The sequence below is a fragment of the Papaver somniferum genome, chromosome 10 (assembly GCF_003573695.1).
Source record: "Papaver somniferum cultivar HN1 chromosome 10, ASM357369v1, whole genome shotgun sequence".
NCBI classification, from domain to species: domain Eukaryota; kingdom Viridiplantae; phylum Streptophyta; class Magnoliopsida; order Ranunculales; family Papaveraceae; genus Papaver; species Papaver somniferum.
In genome coordinates this window covers 100,569,726-100,591,740 of record NC_039367.1, presented here as the reverse complement: position 1 = coordinate 100,591,740, position 22,015 = coordinate 100,569,726, and the positions used below count along the sequence as shown (strand labels likewise).

General features: G+C 34.0%; 2 protein-coding genes across 5 annotated transcripts; both read left to right on the top strand.

Moving 5' to 3' along the window:
* Positions 1 to 7,928: 7,928 nt before the first annotated feature.
* LOC113318493 (50S ribosomal protein L12, chloroplastic-like) lies at positions 7,929 to 11,792 on the top strand. Of its 3 annotated transcripts, none has more exons than XM_026566661.1 (2): positions 7,929 to 8,607; positions 9,127 to 9,145. In XM_026566661.1, the coding sequence occupies exon 1, from the start codon at positions 8,027 to 8,029 to the stop codon at positions 8,588 to 8,590; it is 564 nt and encodes a 187-aa protein (XP_026422446.1). In that variant the 5' UTR covers positions 7,929 to 8,026; the 3' UTR covers positions 8,591 to 8,607; positions 9,127 to 9,145. The 3 variants fall into 3 exon arrangements, with proteins under 3 accessions (XP_026422446.1, XP_026422445.1, XP_026422444.1); XM_026566660.1 differs by lacking the exon at positions 9,127 to 9,145 and adding an exon at positions 10,204 to 10,547 and having other exon boundaries at positions 7,930 to 8,607; XM_026566659.1 differs by lacking the exon at positions 9,127 to 9,145 and adding an exon at positions 11,519 to 11,792 and having other exon boundaries at positions 7,931 to 8,607.
* Positions 11,793 to 14,520: 2,728 nt separating this feature from the next.
* Positions 14,521 to 17,213, top strand: LOC113315029. Of its 2 annotated transcripts, XM_026563338.1 has the most exons (7): positions 14,521 to 14,777; positions 14,910 to 14,968; positions 15,515 to 15,655; positions 15,765 to 15,864; positions 16,219 to 16,328; positions 16,447 to 16,559; positions 16,677 to 17,188. In XM_026563338.1, exons 4-7 carry the CDS (start codon positions 15,772 to 15,774, stop codon positions 16,853 to 16,855), a joined length of 495 nt encoding a protein of 164 aa, XP_026419123.1. In that variant the 5' UTR covers positions 14,521 to 14,777; positions 14,910 to 14,968; positions 15,515 to 15,655; positions 15,765 to 15,771; the 3' UTR covers positions 16,856 to 17,188. The 2 variants fall into 2 exon arrangements, with proteins under 2 accessions (XP_026419123.1, XP_026419124.1); XM_026563339.1 differs by lacking the exon at positions 15,765 to 15,864 and having other exon boundaries at positions 16,677 to 17,213.
* Positions 17,214 to 22,015: the final 4,802 nt, after the last annotated feature.

Here is a 22,015-nt window from a genome sequence, read left to right as displayed (position 1 = left end):
ATAAAGTTCATGAACCGATTCGAGTGAATCAAATTGTTTTTGCTTCGATTGTGTCTTGTGTAGTTACATAAGATTTCCTTGCAATTGAAAAACTCTCTAACTAGTTCATTTGAGTCATTTGAACTAGTTATGGTTAAGAAGAATATGGTCGATATCAAAGTGCTCATATGGATAACTATTTGGTTAACTATTGTTGAACTAACAAATGTACATGTTTGGGTACGGTTACACAAACCTAGAAACGTGTGTTTCATTCGTGTATAACAAGCTAAGTTTTCGATCTAACGGTTGAAAGATATTAGCTTGAATCTAATTAGGTTTTCATCTAACGGTGAATATTGAATGCTTTGTTACCAAGCTAACATTGATTGCAAACCCTGATTTGAAAGACTATATAAGGGAGAACTCTGGCAACTGAGAAACCTAATCCCCACACCTCCTATGTGATACTAGTTGTGTTAGCTAGAGTTGATTCTCTTTTAACCTTTGGTTTCTTCTCTAAAACCAGGTTAACGACTTAAATACTTCATTGGGATCGTGAAGCCAGACCGATACTACTTTCTTGTAGTTGTGTGTTCTGATCTTGCATATTCTATCGGACGAGTACTATCGTAAGGATTGGCTTGAGATTGATATCTCGGATAGGAAAGATATAAAAGTGGTCACAAACATCTTCATCTCATCGTTTGTGATTCCACAATATCTTCTTTCACCGCGTCGATTAAGATTATTGTGAGGTGATTGATAATTCTAGGTTGTTCTTCGGGAATATAAGTCCGGGTTATCAATTGGTTTCTGATCACCCTGATTTATCAAAAGACGGAACAAAACTCATAGGTATTTCTGTGTGAGACAGATTTATTTATTACCGTAGACTTTTCTGTGTGAGACAGATTTGTTTATTTTCAAGTCTTCTACTTTGGGTCGTAGCAACTCTTAGTTGTGGGTGAGATCAGCTAAGGGAATCAAGTGCGCAGTATCCTGCTGGTATCAGAGGCATAGGAGCATAACTGTACCTTGAATCAGTGTGAGATTGGTTGGGGTTAAACTACAGTACATACCGAAGTTAATTTGTAGTAGGCTAGTGTCTGTAGCGGCTTAATACAGTGTGTGTTCAATCTGGACTAGGTCCCAGGGTTTTTCTGTATTGGCGGCTTCCTCGTTAACAAAATTCAGGTGTCCGTATTATTTCTATTTCCGTATTATATTGTTTATCTTTATAATTGAAATATCACAGGTTGTGCGTTAGGTTCAATCAATTAGAATATCCGACCTTTTGGTTGTTGATTTAAATTGATTGACACTTGAATATTGGTCTTTGGTACCATCCAAGATATCTCTCTTTGATAAAGACTCGCATATTTCTATTTGCTTGAGTATAGATCAAATTGAGAGATTGAGATAATCTAACTCTTTGATATACTTTTATCTAGATTGAATCTGACTGTCTAGTTGATTCTCTAGAAAGTATATTGGAGTTTGTCCATACAGATTGCTAAGCGAAATATTGGGTGTGGTTGTTGTACCCCCGCTTTTTCAATTGGTATCAGAGCAGGCAAACACGTTCAAGACCTTACAAGTCTGTGTTTGTGGCAATCTGAGTCTGAGGACATAATATCTTCTAGCTATACGCATACCAAGATGACTCCTAAAGCTTTTAACTACGCCAAATGTCTTGGGTATACCTCAAAGGATTACTCCTTAGCTGATTCTTCTGAATCCCGAGGTAAGAAGGTTGTTTCTTCATGTGTTGACATCTTTCCCTCCAATGAGATATTTGACACTATGGCAAAAGCTGAAATGGAGTTCACCAGAATCTCAAAAAATTCTGCTGAGCTTATTGATTTTCAGGACCATGATCAGCTCATTGATGAATTCGAAAAATCTCTTGATCGGGAGCGTGACCTCTATAACATTATTGAGTTCTTCTCTAAGAATATTGAAAAACTTCTCCAAGAAACTACTCTACAACGTGAAAAGATTAGTGAACTTGAGAATATTGTCAAGGAAGACTCAATTAGAGAAAAACATTTGATCAATATGCATTCATCAGATCTTAACAGACTTCGTGTCGAAAAATAGAAACTTGAAGCATCTCTCACTCTAGCCCATGAACAATGCAGATCCTTGCAAAAGGAAAACTCTGTCTTAAGTAAAAATTCTTCTGTACAAACTGGTTCTCATGACTTACAGTACATGGAGAGATATCCTCCAAAAGAAGATTGTGTCAAGAAAGGTTTACATAACTTACAATCTTCTCACATGGCTATGAAGTTAAAACAGGTGCCGGTTATTGCTTCTCTTCCACGAACCTGTACATTTTGTGGGAAAAAGAATCATTATGCTATTCGTTGTTTTGCCACGAGGAAACAAATTTCTAAACTTCATAATTTGCTTCTTTCCACTGTCAATGGAGTAAATAGTCAGTCGACTACTGCAGTGAATCACATGCCTACAGAAAACCAGAAACCTTATAAAAATGATCTCTCACCTAGAAATCATCATAGGATTCTAATGCGTTCTGATGGTATAAATTCTTGTGCTACTAGTGAAAGCATTTCTTGTGTTTATAAGAACAATTCTGGTAAATCTTAGTCTAGAAAATGGATCCCTCTCCATCCTAATCCTCTTGAACCAATTACAAGAGGTCCTAGATTTAGTCCTCAGAGAAAGCCTTCTGACGTATATGTTAAACAAGTTGTGTCTTACTCTTCTGGGATGAAGGTCAACCAAAGGAAGACGAAGAACACAAAAATCAAACGGTCAGATGATATGTACAACTCCTTTCTCAATGAACATAGTGGGATTGTTTCTCACTCTACCACCTGATTCCAGGTATTCTTTTCCTTGTTTCTAACTTGAGAGGTGCAAGGACAATAAGTGAGAATTACTCAAGTATGTTGTATATTTTTCTGTTTAAGTTTTTTTTACTTTGTGCTGAACGGTCCGCAAACGTCCGCATCCTCCTCTTATGAGTTCATAGGGTTTCCAAAATAAGAGTTTTCCTCTCCTGTTTTCACGCACATATATATTCTCTATATTGTGTTTTTCCATCCCTAACAAAATATTATATGGAGAACTCTGCAAAATCTCAAGAGATTGTACATCTTGATATGGAAGAAGACGCTCAAGGACGTGAGTCTATTCAAGAGCTGGTTCTAAAGAAGTTGCTTGAAAGAAAGGATCATAACTCCTGGATTGATGATTCCGCCAAGGATTTAATTCGTTTTCAGAACGATTCGAAGGTCGAGTTTGCAAATCTTCAACTGCAAATAAACCAACTCTTAGATGGTCAGGCCAGAATCCTTGTTAATCAGAATATTCTGATACAGAATCAAAAGAAGCTCATCATGGACTGCGTCAAGGCTAGACAGCTTGCCAGGGTTGTTGATCGTAAAGTTTATGTTTTAACTCACGAACATGGTGTATCTACGGTCAAGAGAGTAAAAGAAATCAGTGACACCTTCTTTGATGGATTCATTGAAAGATTTGAGGTTCTCAACGAACTCTGGTTTTCTTTTAGTTTGCCTAGTAAATCTTCTTTTTTACGTTTTATTTAGAAGAATAACTAGAGTTTGGAATTGCCGTTATTGTGATTACACGTATCTATGTCCAACGTTGTCATCTTCATGTTTTTAGGTTTATTTGTTTAAATTCTAAAATTGTTTGGAAGATGATATTTTTGCAGTATTAATCTTTATGATTTCATATATTGCAATTTGTTATGGGATATGTGTGTTTGCATCCGTGAACTGATTGTCCCATACCTTGTCAAAAGTTAAGTCTTTCGTATATCGATATGCATGTATTGATAAGAGAATGAATGGACTTTTGACAATCACAAAAGTTAAGCCTATTATGTCAATTATTGATGGAACATAGGTTAAAATCTTTTGTTTGCAAGGATTATGTCTATTATATATCGTTATGCGAATAGTGATGGAAAATAGAATGAATCCTTGTGTATTCCGCAGTATTGATTTTCTCTGATCCATATTCTTATGTATTATTGTGTGGCTCCATAAGTATTTCTTGTGTTGAGCATAAGACGATTGGGTTTATCATTCTTTCATGGTGAACTTAGTCGTAGCTCCATAGGTTCTCTTATGTCAAGAATTATCATTTAAATTGATCACTTTTGTGTTTAATTTGATTGTGTATTCCGATTAAATTAATCATGGGTCTTCTTGTGATTAGTTTGATTAAGATTTTTGTATACAAAATCATTTCTTTATGGTTTTTGGTGTCCAAAGAAATCCTTCTTTTCTTTTGAAATTAAGGTCGCTCTTGTTGTTCTTTCGGGATGACATTTTATGGGGGGGAGTTCTTATGAACTTGTGCTTAATTACCAAATCTTTGTGGGGAGTGCAGCTGTGGAATATTAAAGGGGTTATCTTGTATCTTTAAAACTCTTTGATGAAAGCATTTAGCTTCGTCTTTATGATTGCATCTAAACAAGTTGGTATGTACTTTCTTAAGTCATGAAATGTCTCTTTCGGAAATTTCATTAGGATCCCGTTCTTGTACCTTTGCCAATTTTATTGACAAAAAGGGGGAGAATTAATATGTAGTTCACACTACAAATACATATGGTTTTCGGATCATTATGTAAAGGGGAGTGGTTTCCATGTGAGATGGAGTATTGACTAAGGGGGAATGATACATATCACCATAGTATTGTTGTTGAAGTTGTGATACAATTTAACTTTGACGCTGTGTAATGATACTATAACACTGTATAACAATGATCGAGAACTATGTTTTCTCATTGTTATAGCTACGGATTTTCAACAACGATGATGCTGAACTTATAACCTTTGGGATCATTGGAGTATCTGGAAGTGACGAAGATTTCGAGTAATGTTGAAGATTAGGCATGTGGAATATGTTCTACAAAAGTTTATTTATCTTTTTTGTGTTCCATATGTATTGATAGTTTTGTCACTAAAATTGACAAAGGGGCAGATTATTAGAGCATTGCTCGGTCGAACTCGCATGCGTTGCTATCTCAAGCATGTTTGTCAATGTTAGTGATCAAAACTATAAGTCTTGATTTCTAGCCTACTATAGCTAAGTCTCGGACTAGGATATAAAGTGTAGTTGAGCTCAAGAACTCCATGGAGGATCATCATACAAGACGAAGAACTACTCAAGGAACTGGTGGAACTTCATCGAAAAAAAGGTATGTAGAGACTTGAACTTATCTATCACTCAAAAATCTATCTACTTTATCTCCTATCTTGAGATAAAAGTCGTTTTGCTATATAGACTTTGATTATGCACATTTCTATTTCGAGACGAGTTTATCTCGCCTATCTATTTCTCGAAATATATGTTGGTAAGATTTCTCTTTGGCCGAATTCATCTTTACCTAGTGACGAAAGTCGTGTTATGTTTCAATCACTTTGATGAAAAATGGTTTGTGAATAACAACTATATAACGTCCTCTAAGAATGTTTCAATGATTGAAATGAGAGTTTAGATTACATAACCAAAGATGGATATAAGCATTGTTGTGGAAACACATATGTATAAGTCCTTATTCAATATCGCTCGCTAGGAATTCCATCGCTTAATTGTTTTACGATAGTAGCACAACTCATTTTGTATGTCAAATAGAATATTTTGACATGGTGCATAGGAATAGGCCTAATGAGATAGGTATATTATATATAATTTTCTTTGATAAGATTGAAAATTTAACGAGGATTACTCTAAATTAAAAAAAATATCCCAACTAAAAATAGTTTACGTAATTAGGTTCTAAATTCTCGAGTTGGGAGGGTTAGTAAATTTTTTGCCCTTGCCAACCTAAACTAGTAAATTTTTTGGACATGCCAACATTTTGAATTATATTGTTCACGCCTTCCCAACGTTTGGTGAGTGGGAGTTGGGCAGGTCGACCCAACCCTAATCCTACCCTAATGAGTATTCAATGTAGCCTTTTGGAAGTAGTAGGAACTAAATGCAGTTGTTATGCCGTGTGAATGGATCCATGCCGATAAATGGATTCCAGGTCTTGAAGTTACTTTAGAAAATCTCAAAACAACCAGTTACAGTAATTTAGTTAGGGTCTCAGATTTGACTGACATAGAAACATGCAAATGGAATATTCAATTACTTACCTTCTCTTTCCCTACTGATATTGCACAAGAAATAAGCAGAATCTACCTGTTTAAAGATAGTAACCAAAATCTTAGGAAGGATCAACTCAGATGGAATTTAACAAAATCAGGTGAATTCATTGTCAAATCTCTGTATGATAAATTAAATGAATCAGGACAAGACATAGTTAGTCTTTCTTTACCAGAATCCTATTGGAAAGGCTTATGGAATTTTAATATCTCTGAAAGAATGAAGTTATTTTTGTGGAAATGCTTTCAAAATGCACTTCCAACTAGTGCAAAGTTTTTTGGAAAAGTTAAAGATATAATGCCTAACTGTATTATGTGTCATGTAGAAGTAGAAACAACTGAACATCTTTTATTTCACTGTCCCTTTGCTAAGAAAATTTGGGAAGCAGCTACCAATCGTATGCACTTATCCTTAAATATATTAAGTGATTTTTTAGATCTTTGTAACAACTGGTTGAGTAATACTAGGACAGACATATTCATTGTAATGCTCTTAACTAAGATGTGGTTTATCTGGAAGGAAAGATGTGACAGAGTATTTGAAAACAAATCTAAAACAACTAGACACTTAGCTTTAGAAATTCAAAGACACTTGGACTTTTGGTCAACAAGGAAAAAGAAAAACCCTAAACCTAAAGGGATGAAAAAGAAGAAGCAAATGCAGACATGGAAGAAAGTTGACAAAGATACCCTAAAGATAAATGTAGATGCAGCTTGGATCTCTGACTTTGCTTTAATTTTAAGAAATGATGCAGGAAAGTGTGAAGGAGGAAGAGCAGGGCAATCCACAAGTGCAGATCCACAAGAAGCAGAAGTTATAGGAGTCTTACAAGCAGCAATTTGGGCAAAAGAAAAGCAGATTCAATGTTTCAACATAGAGGGTGACTGTGAGAGCATTTTCAAGTATCTACAGGGGCATTCTCTAGACATATCTTGGCGTGCAAAAGCTTGTCTTGATGAAGCCAACAGGATAACTAAACTCTGTCATAAATTTTTGGAATTTCATTATATTCCTAGACTAGGTAACCAAGTAGCAAATACTTTAGCAAAGTTTGTTAGGCATTTAAATTCGGTTATTGAATGGGAGTCTTCTCCTCCTCTATGTAGCTTAAAATATATCCTAGTAGATAAATCTAATATTGGAAAATCTCCTATAGATATCTCTACTTCTTTTTGTATCAGAGACTCTTTCTGAGTCCTAGTTTCTTTAATGAAATATCTTATTTACAGAAGAAGAAAAATGGATCCATGCCAACATCCGACATTTAAATAAGGAGTAGGATCCGTTGACATGGTTATATTGACATAATCCGTTGACATGGTTATAGTTTTTTTTTACTGAACCCAAACAACAAGGAATTTGAAGCTAATTTTTTGGTGACATGTTCTTCTTATAAGTTTCTACATTCCAACCAAAAATGAGAGCATTCCGAGATGTATAAAACCTACGATTTTGAATATTAACCGTTGAAGATTAACGGTTGAAATTAAAATTTTTGGTTGATGAAGTCTTGTATTTCGGAATACTCTCATTTTTGGTAGGAATGTAGAGTTTTATATGAAGAACATGTCACCAAAAAATTAAATTCAAATTCATTGTCGGTTAAGCTCAATAGAAAAGATGACGCTAAAATGTGAAGATTATGTCAATATAACCATGTCCACGGATCCCACCCCTTTAAATAAAGCCCTTGACGCACTACTTCCTTTGGTTACCTTCGACTTAAACGTGCCAAACAGACCCTAAGTTTCTTAAAAATTGTTGGATCACGTTATCCCTTTTTCTTTCCTTGGGGTTTCTCCTCTTCATTTCACAAGTTTATACATACTCTTTAAAGAAGAAGAAAGGGAAAGAACAAAAAAGAAAAAAAGAAAGAGAAACCAAAGAAAAGATGGCATCAACACTCGCAACACTAACCTCAATTTCACCAAAGCCTTATCCAACAACCTCATCATCATTTCATTCCTCCCAGAAACAAACCCTAAGATTCCCCCCAATTCATCAAAACCCTAATTTCACCTCATCAAGAAAATGCACATTCTTACCCCCAATTTCAGCAATAGCTGTCACTGAGAAAGTAGAAACTATTGGTAAAGAGCTAACCAAATTAACGTTAGAAGAAGCAAGAACATTAGTTGATTGGTTACAAGAAGAACTTGGTGTATCTGCAGCTGCATTTGCACCTGCAGCTGTTGCTGCTGCACCTGGTGCTGTTGAGGCTGCTCCTGTTGTTGAAGAGAAAACTGAGTTTGATGTTGTTATTGATGAAGTACCTAGTAGTTCAAGAATTGCTACTATCAAAGCTGTAAGAGCTTCAACTAATTTAGCTTTGAAGGAAGCTAAAGAGTTGATTGAAGGTTTGCCTAAGAAATTTAAGGAAGGTGCTTCTAAAGATGAAGCTGAAGAAGCTAAGAAACAACTTGAAGCTGCTGGCGCTAAGGTTTCCATTGTTTAGAAAATGGTGGTGGTCAGGTGAATTTATTAATCTCTCAAATTTGACTGTTTCTTTTGTATTTGACTTTTTTGAATGAAGTGAATGGGTTGTTTCTGTTTACATGATGCTACTTAGGTGATTAAATGTGTATTTCTTGTGAAAATGTGACTCTTTTTCTTATGTATTCATTTCTTGAATCAGAAACTGCAAATTTGTGTAGTGTGTGTTTCATTTGCATACTGGTGGTTTGATTTGATTGTCATTACTGAGAAATTATGGGTACTTGCTGGGGAAATGAGATATATTTCCTCTTCATTTATAGATAAGAAGCAAACTTTCACCCAAAATATGAGTTAGAAGAGACAGAGAGAGACCTTGGTCTGGAACATGTTTTTACCTTTTCTTTTCCTTTTTACTTGTTTCTGTTAGCTCAATGAGTTGTGGAGAAGTAGAACAAAACAATAGTATTGCAGTAGTTCCTAAAGTGTGTTCGTTCCCTTCCTTCCTTTCTTTAGATAAAGAGTAGTGTTAACATGGTGCTGTCCCTCATTTTACGGAGGTGATCGTAAGCTCTCAATTAGATAGGCACGTGAGACTACATACTCAATGGACTGGATGAGGTATAGTATCCTGTTACTCTTTTAAGTAGAAGCCTGCCAACATGTCTTATAAAAACATTTACCAAAAGTATGAGTTTAGCAGAGAGGATTGGAGAGAAGAGATTGCCCTCGAACATGCCTATTAACATGGAAATTGATGACAACAGCTTCAGCACATGTGACAAAAATAAAATAAAATCCGTTAGCTCAATGAGCAATGGAGAAATAGAACAAATCAATAGTATGGCAGTATTTCCTTAACCATGGTCAATTCCCTTCTTGGCCAATTTTAGAAAATTTGTCATCATCTCAATCAGTCATGTGTATTACCTGATTCCCCTTAAGCCCAATCCACATATTGTATCAGACATCTTTTGAACATATGCAAACAGTTGCCAGCTGACAGATCCATCATTTGGCATCAGTCATATGTGTTTACAGTAATACCACTTTAAGTCCAGTCCACATTGTGTATTAGCCATCTTATAGACCCTTTCATACATAGCAAGCTAACAGATTTATCATTATGAATGTTGATTGAAACCATCTATCCTATTTTATGTTTAGCTATATCCTGAACCCCTGATGTTTAATGCTCCCAGTTGACCAAAAATTTGTTGATGTATTTTGAAATCCGATGGGTTCTTCTGGTTCCCAACTATTGTTTCTAGGGGTCGAGATTCGAATGTAAATCCATTCTGATGATATGTGATAAGGATTTTGACCCAGAGTGGAAGAAGCAAAGAAACAGCTTGAAGCAGCTGGTGCTAAGGTCTGCATGTTATGCTGCCGTTTCTTGTTATTAACTGAAAATTGAGTTTGATGTTGTTATTGATGACATTCCTATATATTTAGTTGCTACTTAACCGGATAAATTTTTGATGTGGGCATGAGGGACAAATAGCATCATGCCATTTGTCTTTCTTTTTAACAGTTTTTTCTTAGAAATTTTTTAATTTTTCTATCCTAAGCTTACCCTTCCTTTATTCTTGTTAACTTTATTAATGATTTTAACTAATTTTGAATTCCCTATAGTTAACTTTGAAAGAAGCCATAGAGTTACTTGAAGGGTTGCCTAAGAAACTGAAGGAGGGGGCTTCTAAAGTAGAAGCAAAGAACCAACTCGAAACAGCTACAGTTTCATTGTTTAAAATGGTTAGGCGTCTCCAAAAAGTTATTTAATTTGTTTGTCCTTCGGATTAGTTAGTTGATTAAATGTAGTCTGTTAATCAATTCCTTTTCTTGTCAAGACGGGACTCCTTTTTGTGTATTTTTTCCAATTTGTGTTTGTTATTCGATTTGACTTTTAAACTGAACAATTAGGGGCACTTGCTGAGGAGATATATCTCCTCTTCTAATGATAAACAGTTTTTCTGAAATTGAGCTAATAGAGAGAAGAGTTAACCCCTGGACATGTCTTTTAGCATGACAAGGGACAAAGGTTTTGGATGCGGTAGAACTTTTTGCTTCTGTTAGCTCAACGAGCAGTTGATAAACAGAACGGCACATTAGTTCCTCGAGTACAGTGGTTTCTTTCTTTGTTAGTTATAGAAAATCCCGTATCACCGCAAAGTCATATGCGTAATGCGCCTATCAAACCCCACAGTAAATTTAATCCGCATTGTGTAGTAAATATCTTTATACTGATATATACACATGTAATAGGTGGTTTGGGTAGTTTGTATCAGCAATTATAGGTTTGGCTACATATGTAACATTGTGTAAGATATCTATGAAATGGAGATATTTCTAGATAAATGGCTTCTTATCTCCTTCTTTCATTCCATGAATTCTCCTAGTCCCTAATCTGATCTTCTTCTTCCCTTCTCTTCTAAGTCTTTTCACTCTAATTTCACCCTGATTACTGATTGATATGTGCAAACCCTTGCAAATACTGCGCAAGGTATGCAGGACATATTAGTAGGAACCCTCTACCCTATTTTTGTTTTCTGGTTCTCAACTATCTATACTTGTGGTTGAGATAAGCATTTCCATGCTGCACCTACTGACATGTGAGAAGTATCTTGGCTGGAGATGGGAAGATCCTGGCAGCTATTTGATTTGAATCAGATACTTAAGGAAGTAGATAAATCATGTTTTCATAACTAAGTGGAAATTGGGGGGAACTGTTAATATTGACATAATTGAGAACTTTCTGGGTGCAGTTTTCCAAAATTTAGAGCTCATTGATTACAATGATTTTTATACATGAGTATTTGTTGATTTTGCTTTAGTGGAGCTTTTTAAGCTTAGTTTAGATTCCTGAACTTTATATTGAACCCTAGGTAAACAAGAGGATAGCTTTATTTAAGTATTTCTTATTTGTTCTGCTGGCGACTCTGATATACAGGTATGATTTACTCAAAGGGAGGGTGCAAATGGAATCTTGTCCTTCTTCAAGGATGCAGTACATTTTTAGAATTTGGTGCCTTGTATTTGTAGTTAGAAGGAAGAGGCGAAGATGGTAAATTTTGTATTCCTTTCTAAACAAACAAAACTCATTTTGCTTAATCAGTGAAGCCCGAGGGAGATCCTCTTGCTTACGAACCTCTTCTCCCATGTATAATGTATGTCCTGTAAAAGAACTCTACTTTCCCGCTCGTCAAAGTTCCACTTTATTATTGCATCGGATTCTAGTAGCTTACGGCTACTGGAGTACATGTATTATCATTGCATCGGACATTAATAGCTTAAGGCTAACGAGGGCCTGCATATAGCTCTCTCCTTTTTGTGTATTTTCCAAAAAAAATTTATCCAAACCTATTTTTTTTTCAAAATTTTCTTATTCTTCGAACCTAGATTTAGTATGATAGATTTATTCTTCGAACCTAGATTTAGTATGATAAATTTATTCAAACCTATTTTTTTTTCAAAATTTTCTTATTCTTCGAACCTAGATTTTCCAAATAAATTTGGATTTGTAATTGTATAGTTAACTTTTGTTATTTTCAAAGAAAATCACTTGTTTTAGGTTTTAGAATTATGTTATTGTTCTTCCGTATGCAATGGCTATTTCATGCCTTGTAATAATTTCAATTCTAATCGCCACTGGTGCGTTTTATTATAGTCAGGGTTCCTATACCGAAATCCGATGAAAGATTCAAGCATAACTTTGAAAACGATCAATTTTGACGTGACGATGATCAAGACTTATACAAAGAAGATCGATGGCTATCAGAATGAGTTGTGATCATAGTGATTAGCGGAAACTACTTTACGACGGATTTTATTTTACCGAAGAAAAAGCTTCTAAATGGCAGAAGAATAATTAGAATACCATTATCCAGATTTATCTATTCCATTTTGTTTGGTTTCATGTAGATCAAAAAATTCACATTGTAGATTGGTTGTGTCAATGTGCAATGTATAATGATGAAACATGAGGGTATATATATCTACACCTTCTGCTACGTAACAATCCAAACCTCAATTTGAATGAGGTAATCTAATAAATAAATTTGGGAGTTTTCCAAAGCCGCCCTTTCCATAAAAAATCAACCCTGTTATAAGGGCGGCATGTTCCATTAGAAGGGCGGCAAGTGTGATAGAAATGTCTCTCTTATTAGTTAGGGGGTGTCCTATAGGGGGTGTAAATCGACTAGATTACCCTCTCCAATTTTTAACCTAATGGAATCAGAAAAATCAAAAAGCTTTTTTGATCTTTTCATCTTCTCTTCTCTTCTCCTCCTCCATTAAAATTGAAATTTCATCGTCCTCGATTAATCAGCGATTTGAAAAATTGATAATCGTTGATGGAAAACTATATTTCGAAAAGACCCAGTTAGGGTTTAGTTTATTGTGTTTGATTTAAGTTAGTCTTGTATCGAAAATTAGGGTTTTGGATCAAAGTTGAAATTGAAATTTCTGTGCTGCATGTGAGTTACGGTTGGTAATAACTCCAATTGGAACCGTAACTATAGATTTGGTTGATGTTACGGTTCATTTAACTCAAATACCAACCGTATGTTCTTGATTTTGAGATAAAATGTTCAGTTACGAATTTTTTTTGCAACCGTAAATTACTTAGGGTTGGTCTCCTTACTTAAGTTACGAACCGTAAGTTGTCCTGGATGTTTCATTTTCTTTTTACGGTTTGTAATTGCATCACTGTTATCAACCGTATTTAAGTTACGACTTGTAACTCAAATAACCTTACCAACCGTAGGTTAGTTACGGTTGATCTCGATTCATTAGTTACCAGCCGTAATTTGTTACGGTTGCTATATGTTGTCATTCTACCAATCGTAACTGGTACTAAGATTGGGTTTTCCCCAAATTGAACCAGTTACGGTTGGTATTCGATACTTTTGGAACCGTAACTGAGAGTTACGGTTGGTAACGAGCTAAATTCCAACTGTAAGTTCTTCTGAAATTTTAAAAGTTTCGATTTTTTTACGTACTTTAGATAATTTTGAGCGACAAAAAGCTAATGGGAACTAATCTAGAGATTCAACCATCTCAAATTTGTCACTGGAATCACTCATTTTGGTTGAGTGAATCAAAATCTAGGGTTTCACAAATATCATAATTTTTTTTCTTTTCTTCTCCTCTAAACTTTTTTTTTAAACTCTAAAAATCTGATTTTGATTTGTTTTAGAGTTAATATAAGTGAAATTTGATTATCAACACTAAACTATGTAAGGGTTAATTAGTCATTTTCAATTTTTTTATAAGGGGCATTTCGAATTACCATGTAATGACCCTTTTTATCCTATTCACTGCCGCCCCTCCAATGAAATTCGCTGCCCCTTTAACATGAGACTAAAAAATAGTAGTCAATGGCTATCATAGTACATGTATCTACACCAAATTAGGCCAAGGCCCTACTTATAGACTACCCATAATATCAAGCTCCTAATTTAAATATCTTATCTTATCTTACTAATATAAAGAAAATAGGTCTAAAAGAATGAACGCAATTCGAGATAGCAAATCTCACTGTCTACCGATCTTAATTTCAACCGTTAACTTTGAACGACTGATATTCAAAGGGATGGATGGTGGTTTTATAGATCTCGAATTGTGCTCACTTTTTGTAGGAATGTAGAGTCTTATAAGAGGAACATATCATCAAAATAGTATACTTAAATTCATTGACGTTTGGGTCTTGCGGAGAAAATGACGCAAATTTTGTCTGACTTTGCCCATCTAAGAGTGTTCATGGATCCTACCTCTCTCTCTATATATATTATAAGGGATAATGGTGTTTTTTTATATGGACGGATATCCACACATATAAAGAACGACCACGATAGAGCTACCTACTAATATGTGTTTTTATATTTCAACCTCATAAAGAACGTTCCAGTGAATCATTGTTTTTACGTATGGACGGTGATATACATTTTGGGCTTATAAAGGACGATGGTGCATGTTACATTTGGAGTATCATTTATTATAGAGTTAATCATCTTTTGAATGCGAAACCGTTTCTGTGTCATAATAATGAAACGTCTTTTGCCCTAATCGGCTAATCTCTTTCATAATTAAAAGTCCTCCCAGATTTTCATCTATAGCACAACTCTATTATTCCTGGTATGATTTACTGATATTTGTTATGATTAACAAAATTGTTTTTATTTTTGACGACGCTTTCCAAGATTCCAAAGGTATGATTAGTTTTTCTATTTTTTTTAATTTGATATTTTTACCTTGATTGCGCTTGATAGAATTCCTAAATGAAAAAGTTATTTTCTGCTATTACTACTGGTAAATTCTTTTTTGTTTTTCTTATGGCGAAGCCCTAGGTTGTGTTTTTTTGTGCTACTCGAATCCATGGCTTCTATGTAGCATTTACAAGGTATAATTTTGATTACTGTCATTGTCATTTTCTACCCATATTTTTTTATTGGTTTTAAATACATTAATGGAGAATGTCACTTTTGATTTTGCATCAAGCTTTTTGCTCATCAGTTGATATGTTAATGTACTGAGATAGAAGCTTACAAACTCAAATGGACTAATTACTTGATAGATTGAAAAGTGTCATTTGCTTAATAAGTGATTTTGAGTCTATTTCCAATGAAAGTCGTAAGAGGATGGCAAAGAGATTGTGGTTACTGCTCCAAATGGTGTAATAGACTTACCGGGAAGAACTAATCAAAACAATATTAATAACATTAATTATAGGCCAATCATAAGTTTTAAATTCAAATGCATCCATTCAAAGTATTTGAATCATTATAACGAATACATGATTCACTATCATTTTATACAATTTGTTTAATTTACCTGTCCATATTTGCTTCTGGAATGACCCACTATGAATTCGGATTCATTCTTTGTTTTTTTCCATGTTTCCTGGTGGCTCATTCATCCTTAAATAGGTTTTCCTTTTCATGAACAGGGGGTTGCTAAGGTAACACATATGGTGCTGCAACTATTGTGAACTTTAGTGTATTGTTCGATAGACTCTGTGGTTACCGCCAGGCCACTAACCAGAAAAAACCTCCAAGAATTTTTGATGGCAAGATGGGACCCAAACTTGGTGAGTGCCCTGGTCATTACAGAGCTTAGTGTTAATAACATGCTCTAAACAAATATTATACTGGAGAGAATTATTATCGGAAAGATAACTTATACCTTATGTTTCTTAGATAATTTATGATCTCCAAAGGTGTAGGAACTGCAGCAATGGATTTGAACAACTTACATTTCTCATTTAGCCATTTTTTCTTGACACTGAGGTCGAAAGAGGTACCTTTTCCATTCACAAATATACCATTTTCTGACTCTTATTTGCAGCCTCTGGAAAATTGAGGGAGCGAGTCTAGATGGCACACTTTTCAGCATGCACGCAAATTTCTCAATAATCATGAGTTATATATACTTGGATTTCTGCATTCAAAAAAAAATAGATAAATTCGACGATTATTGTATTACAAACCTTTCATGTTTTTGAATTATCCACCTTGGGAAATCCCACATTGGCTATTATCGCACTACAAATAATGTATGATTAGCACTAATTGAGCAAATAGCTTGGTTCTTTTTATATTTATATTATTGCACATATTTACATCCATTTCTGAAATAATACATTTTTGGCAGTATGTCCAGGATACAGTTTGCAGAGCCTTTACTACTAAAATCATTCATGAGAGTGGATGGCATTATCTGGGTTGCAGTGTCGAAAGTAGTGGTGGAAGGTGGTGCAATAGGTAAAAAGCTAGAGTCTCTGTGACAACTACTTGTAAAACCTTTTCACCTTATAAACCTAATTTTACCTGCAAAAATATTGTTAACATGATTTCCCCTCACTTCTAATGTCTTTACAAGGTATCTGATTCACTTTGAAGTCATGGACCACAACGGCACTCCTGCTATATTTGGGGCATTTGGCTCTATTGGTCAGACGATTATTGGCCGCCCAGATGGTTTTCCTGTCAAAGGTACACCACGTACACCCCTTAGCACCCATCCGTGTTGCTGTCTTTTTGCTCTAGCAATCTGTGTGTACTCGGGTTAATACGTCATTCGTAAGATTACTGTGTCTGTTATTGGAACAGACATGGGAAAGGCCCCGGTCATTGCGGCCTTCAAGAAGATTATAAATGTCGAGCTTGGTTATCAGATTGTTAAGTATTCCTTTAATGCAAATCCAAATGTTGCTCAAAGCTTCATCGTCATGAATATCCATCTCATCACTCAAAGCTTTATGAGAAGGTTTAGCATTCGAATGAGTTGATAGATCCTAGAGTGTAAGTTGCATTAGAGTTTCTTATTTTATATTCGTACGTTGATGTAGTAAATGTTGGCTAAACAGCTTATTCTTCTAGGATGTGTTTGTGTCGGCTTAATCATCCATGATAGTGCCATTTTAGATCTACAGGATGTTTGATAGTAGTGGTAATCCCAAATTTGGTTGTCTTTTATTTCTAAAAAATGTTTCGGGTTTCCTTTTGGGTACCACTTGAAGTTGACATCCATCTGTGAATAGCTATTAGGAGTATTTGCTAAATGTTGATTGTAGTCGTGGTCAAATATCCAAAGGATCCCACTAAATTAGTGGTTTTAGAAATTCAATCTAAGGATTTCATTGCAAATTGTCGTTTCCAACAAGAAACTTGATCTGGTAGGATCATGAAATCACTGTATTTTCGAACAAAATAATTTGTTAATATTTGCGTTAAACCACGGCATAATGGTTACGGAATCCCTTCATGTCCATGACTCACTCAAGAGATTACGGATAAAAATGTCATCACCGTGTTTACAAATACCCAATATTTACTCGCGATAATCTTTAGCCTTCTATGGAATGAAGACAAGGTGAGAGCACTACATTGTACGTTGACTGCCGCATTCTTTGAAATGTAGGGGTAAATTTTGAAATGGATATTTGCATTCTTAAACTATAGACAACCGTTATTTGAGTTCCCAATGTGATATGCGTAAAAATACAACAACACGTTTAAATTTGGGGTTGTCATTAAAGTGGGAAATACTGTCATTTGCACCCACATAACTATTACATACTCCCAATATTACTATCAATAATCCTTCGCAACGGTTACATATTCCACAATATTTATTTTCGAAAATGATGGTCATACCCTCCAAGTTCATGTACCACATTAACTGATAAGTAAACAACCTAAAAGATAAAAGTACAAATGGTAAAAGCAAAATGGTTCCTTAGAGAAGGGAAATGTACCACATTAACTGATAAGTAAACAACCTAAAAGATAAAAGTACAAATGGTAAAAGCAAAATGGTTCCTTAGAGAAGGGAACTGAAGGAGGGTATTACCTTTAATAGGATTAATTTGAAAAGACAAAATCTCAACACTAACCAGTAAATATTTGCCTTATATAAAGCTGCACCCATAACTTTCAGAGAGGTACATAATACCTAGGATTTGGAGTAGGGACGAAGTCAAGGGTTGACTAAATTTATACTTAGCCCACCAATATCCTCCATTTTAGGAAACAAAATTTATATATGTCAAACCTATTATATTTATGGATTTAATTGAAAAATATGTATATATGATCAGGAATTTAGGTTAAGTTACATCCATTGAGACACCCATTAACATCTATAATAACAACAATCAACAACCCGTGTCGTTACGGCATGGGTCATACCCTAATATATATATATATATATAAAGAGAAAAAGTATTTTGGTTGGTCACAAAAGGCAAAATAGCTTAGTGTAACATTGATATTACTAATATGACCTTAAATATCAACAACTACTATACATATATATTCGAGGGTGAAAATGTACATTGAATCAATGTTTGTTTCTTCACAGGAGTGTCATTGTTTTAAAAATAGATCAAAACATTTAAAACTTAAATATCTTTCAAAATACACATCGGATTTTTGCAAAATTAGTATATTTGGAAAGCTCTTTGAATTATGTATGTAATGAGTACAAATAAGAATATTAAATTTTTATTTTAAGATTCTTTTTTCATTCTTATCAAATTCGGTGTTATTAAAAGAACTAAATTCAAACATGTGCATCGCACATCTGGTCTTACTAGTATATAGTAATTTAAGCCCTAAATTATCAAAAGATATCCATATCCTTGTCTGACCCTTAATAAAGATAAATTTAAATATGGGACCATATTATTAAAGTATCCTCCTCTGTCCCAATTTACAAGAATATTTAGCGTTTATTTTTAGTCACAGAATAGATGAAAGTTTATCATATTTACAAATACCCAATATTTACTCGCGATAATCTTTAGCCTTCTATGAAATGAAAACAAGGTGAGAGCACTACATTGTACGTTGACTGCCGCACTCTTTGAAATGTACGAGTAAATTTTGAAATGGATATTTGCATTCTTAAACTATAGGCAACCGTTATTTGAGTTCCCAATGTGATATGCGTAAAAATACAACAACACGTTTAAATTTGGGGTTGTCATTAAAGTGGGAAATACTGTCATTTGCACCCACATAACTATTACATACTCCCAATATTACTATCAATAATCCTTCACAACGGTTACATATTCCACAATATTTATTTTCGAAAATGATGGTCATACCCTCCAAGTTCATGTATCACATTAACTGATAAGTAAACAACCTAAAAGATAAAAGTACAAATGGTAAAAGCAAAATGGTTCCTTAGAGAAGGGAACTGAAGGAGGGTATTACCTCTAATAGGACTAATTTGAAAAGACAAAATCTCAACACTAACCGATAAATATTTTCCTTATATAAAGCTGCACCCATAACTTTCAGAGAGGTACATAATACCTAGAATTTGGAGTAGGGACGAAGTCAAGAGTTGACTAAATTTATACTTAGCCCACCAATATCCTCCATTTTAGGAAACAAAATTTATATATTTCAAACCTATTATATTTATGGATTTAATTGAAAAATATGTATATATGATCAGGAATTTAAGTTAAGTTACATCCATTGAGACACCCGTTAACATCTATAATAACAACTATCAACAACCCATGTCGTTACGGCACGGGTCATACCCTAGTATATATATATATATATATAAAGAAAAAAAGTATTTTGGTTGGTCACAAAAGGCAAAATAGCTTAGTGTAACATTGATATTACTAATATGACCTTAAATATCAACCACTACTATACATATATATTCGAGGGTGAAAATGTACATTGAATCAATGTTTGTTTATTCACAGGAGTGCCATTGTTTTAAAAATAGATCAAAAAATTTAAAACTTAAATATCTTTCAAAATACACATCGGATGTTTGCAAAATTTGTATATTTGGAAAGCTCTTTAAATTACGTATGTAATAAGTACAAATAAGAATATTAAATTTTTATTTTAAGATTCTTTTTTCATTCTTATCAAATTCGGTGTTATTAAAAGAACTAAATTCAAACATGTGCATCACACATCTGGTCTTACTAGTATATAGTAATTTAAGCCCTAAATTATCAAAAGATATCCATATCCTTGTCTGACCCTTAATAAAGATAAATTTAAATATGGGACCATATTATTAAAGTATCCTCTCTGTCCCAATTTACAAGAAGTCACAGGATAGATGAAAGTTTATCATATTTACAAATACCCAATATTTACTCGCGATAATCTTTAGCCTTCTATGTAATGAAAACAAGGTGAGAGCACTACACTGTACGTTGACTGCCGCACTCTTTGAAATGTACGAGTAAATTTTGAAATGGATATTTGCATTCTTAAACTATAGGCAACCGTTATTTGAGTTCCCAATGTGATATGCGTAAAAATACAACAACACGTTTAAATTTGGGGTTGTCATTAAAGTGGGAAATACTGTCATTTGCACACACATAACTATTACATACTCCCAATATTACTATCAATAATCCTTCACAACGCTTACATATTCCACAATATTTATTTCCGAAAATGATGGTCATATCCTCCATGTTCATGTACCACATTAACTGATAAGTAAACAACCTAAAAGGTAAAAGTATAAATGGTAAAAGTAAAATGGTTCCTTAGAGAAGGGAACTGAAGGATGGTATGACCTCTAATAGGACTAATTTGAAAAGACAAAATCTCAACACTAACCAGTAAATATTTTCCTTATATAAAGCTGCACCCATAATTTTCAGAGAGGTACATAATACCTAGAATTTGGAGTAGGGACGAAGTCAAGGGTTGACTAAATTTATACTTATCCCACCAATATCCTCCATTTTAGGAAACAAAATTTATATATTTCAAACCTATTATATTTATGGATTTAATTGAAAAATATGTATATATATGATCGGGAATTTAGGTTAAGTTACATCCATTGAGACACCCGTTAACATCTATAATAACAACAATCAACAATCCGTGCCGTTACGGCACGGGTCATACCCTAGTATATATATATATATAAAGAAAAAAAGTATTTTTGTTGGTCACAAAAGGCAAAATAGCTTGGTGTAACATTGATATTACTAATATGACCTTAAATATCAACCACTACTATACATATTATTCGAGGGTGAAAATGTACATTGAATCAATGTTTGTTTATTCACATGAGTGCCATTGTTTTAAAAATAAATCAAAAAATTTAAAACTTAAATATCTTTCAAAATACACATCGGATTTTGCAAAATTAGTATATTTGGAAAGCTTTTTGAATTATGTATGTAATGAGTACAAATAAGAATATTAAATTTTTATTTTAAGATTCGTTTTTCATTTTATCAAATTCGGTGTTATTAAAAGAACTAAATTCAAGCATGTGCATCGCACATCTGGTCTTACTAGTACATAGTAATTTAATCCCTAAATCATCAAAAGATATCCATACCCTTATACATGTTGTCAGACCCTTAATAAAGATAAATTTAAATCTGGGACCATATTATTAAAGTATCCTCCTCTGTCCCAATTTACAAGAATATTTAGCGTTTCATTTTAGTCACAAAATAGATGAAAGTTTATCTTATTTTTCTAAATTTTTCCTGATTTGTCCCTACAATGAAGTCACATACCAGAATAAGAAACAAAAATCTAGGAAATCCAAGTATTTCAAGAATTAACTTTAGTATAGTCTCTATAATTTTACCAATCGTAAACAGTTCAGATAAACCACTGTTTGCACCCAGAAATATTTTCAGGCACTAAACACGATGATTTTGGTGTTGTTGATGAAAACAGGGTTAATAACAGGAAATAATCAGGAATGACAGATACACGGATTTAACGTGGTTCGGCATGGTTTCCTACGTCCACGGATGAATCTCCTTGGGGAGTGATTTTTATTGATATTTTGAATTACAGTGTGTATTTTTCTGCATTAGCTACCTCTCTCTCCTTTTTCCTCTCCCCCTTCAGAATTACATTTCCCTCTATTTATACAATCGCGAATCAGGGTCTCCCCTTAATTGTCA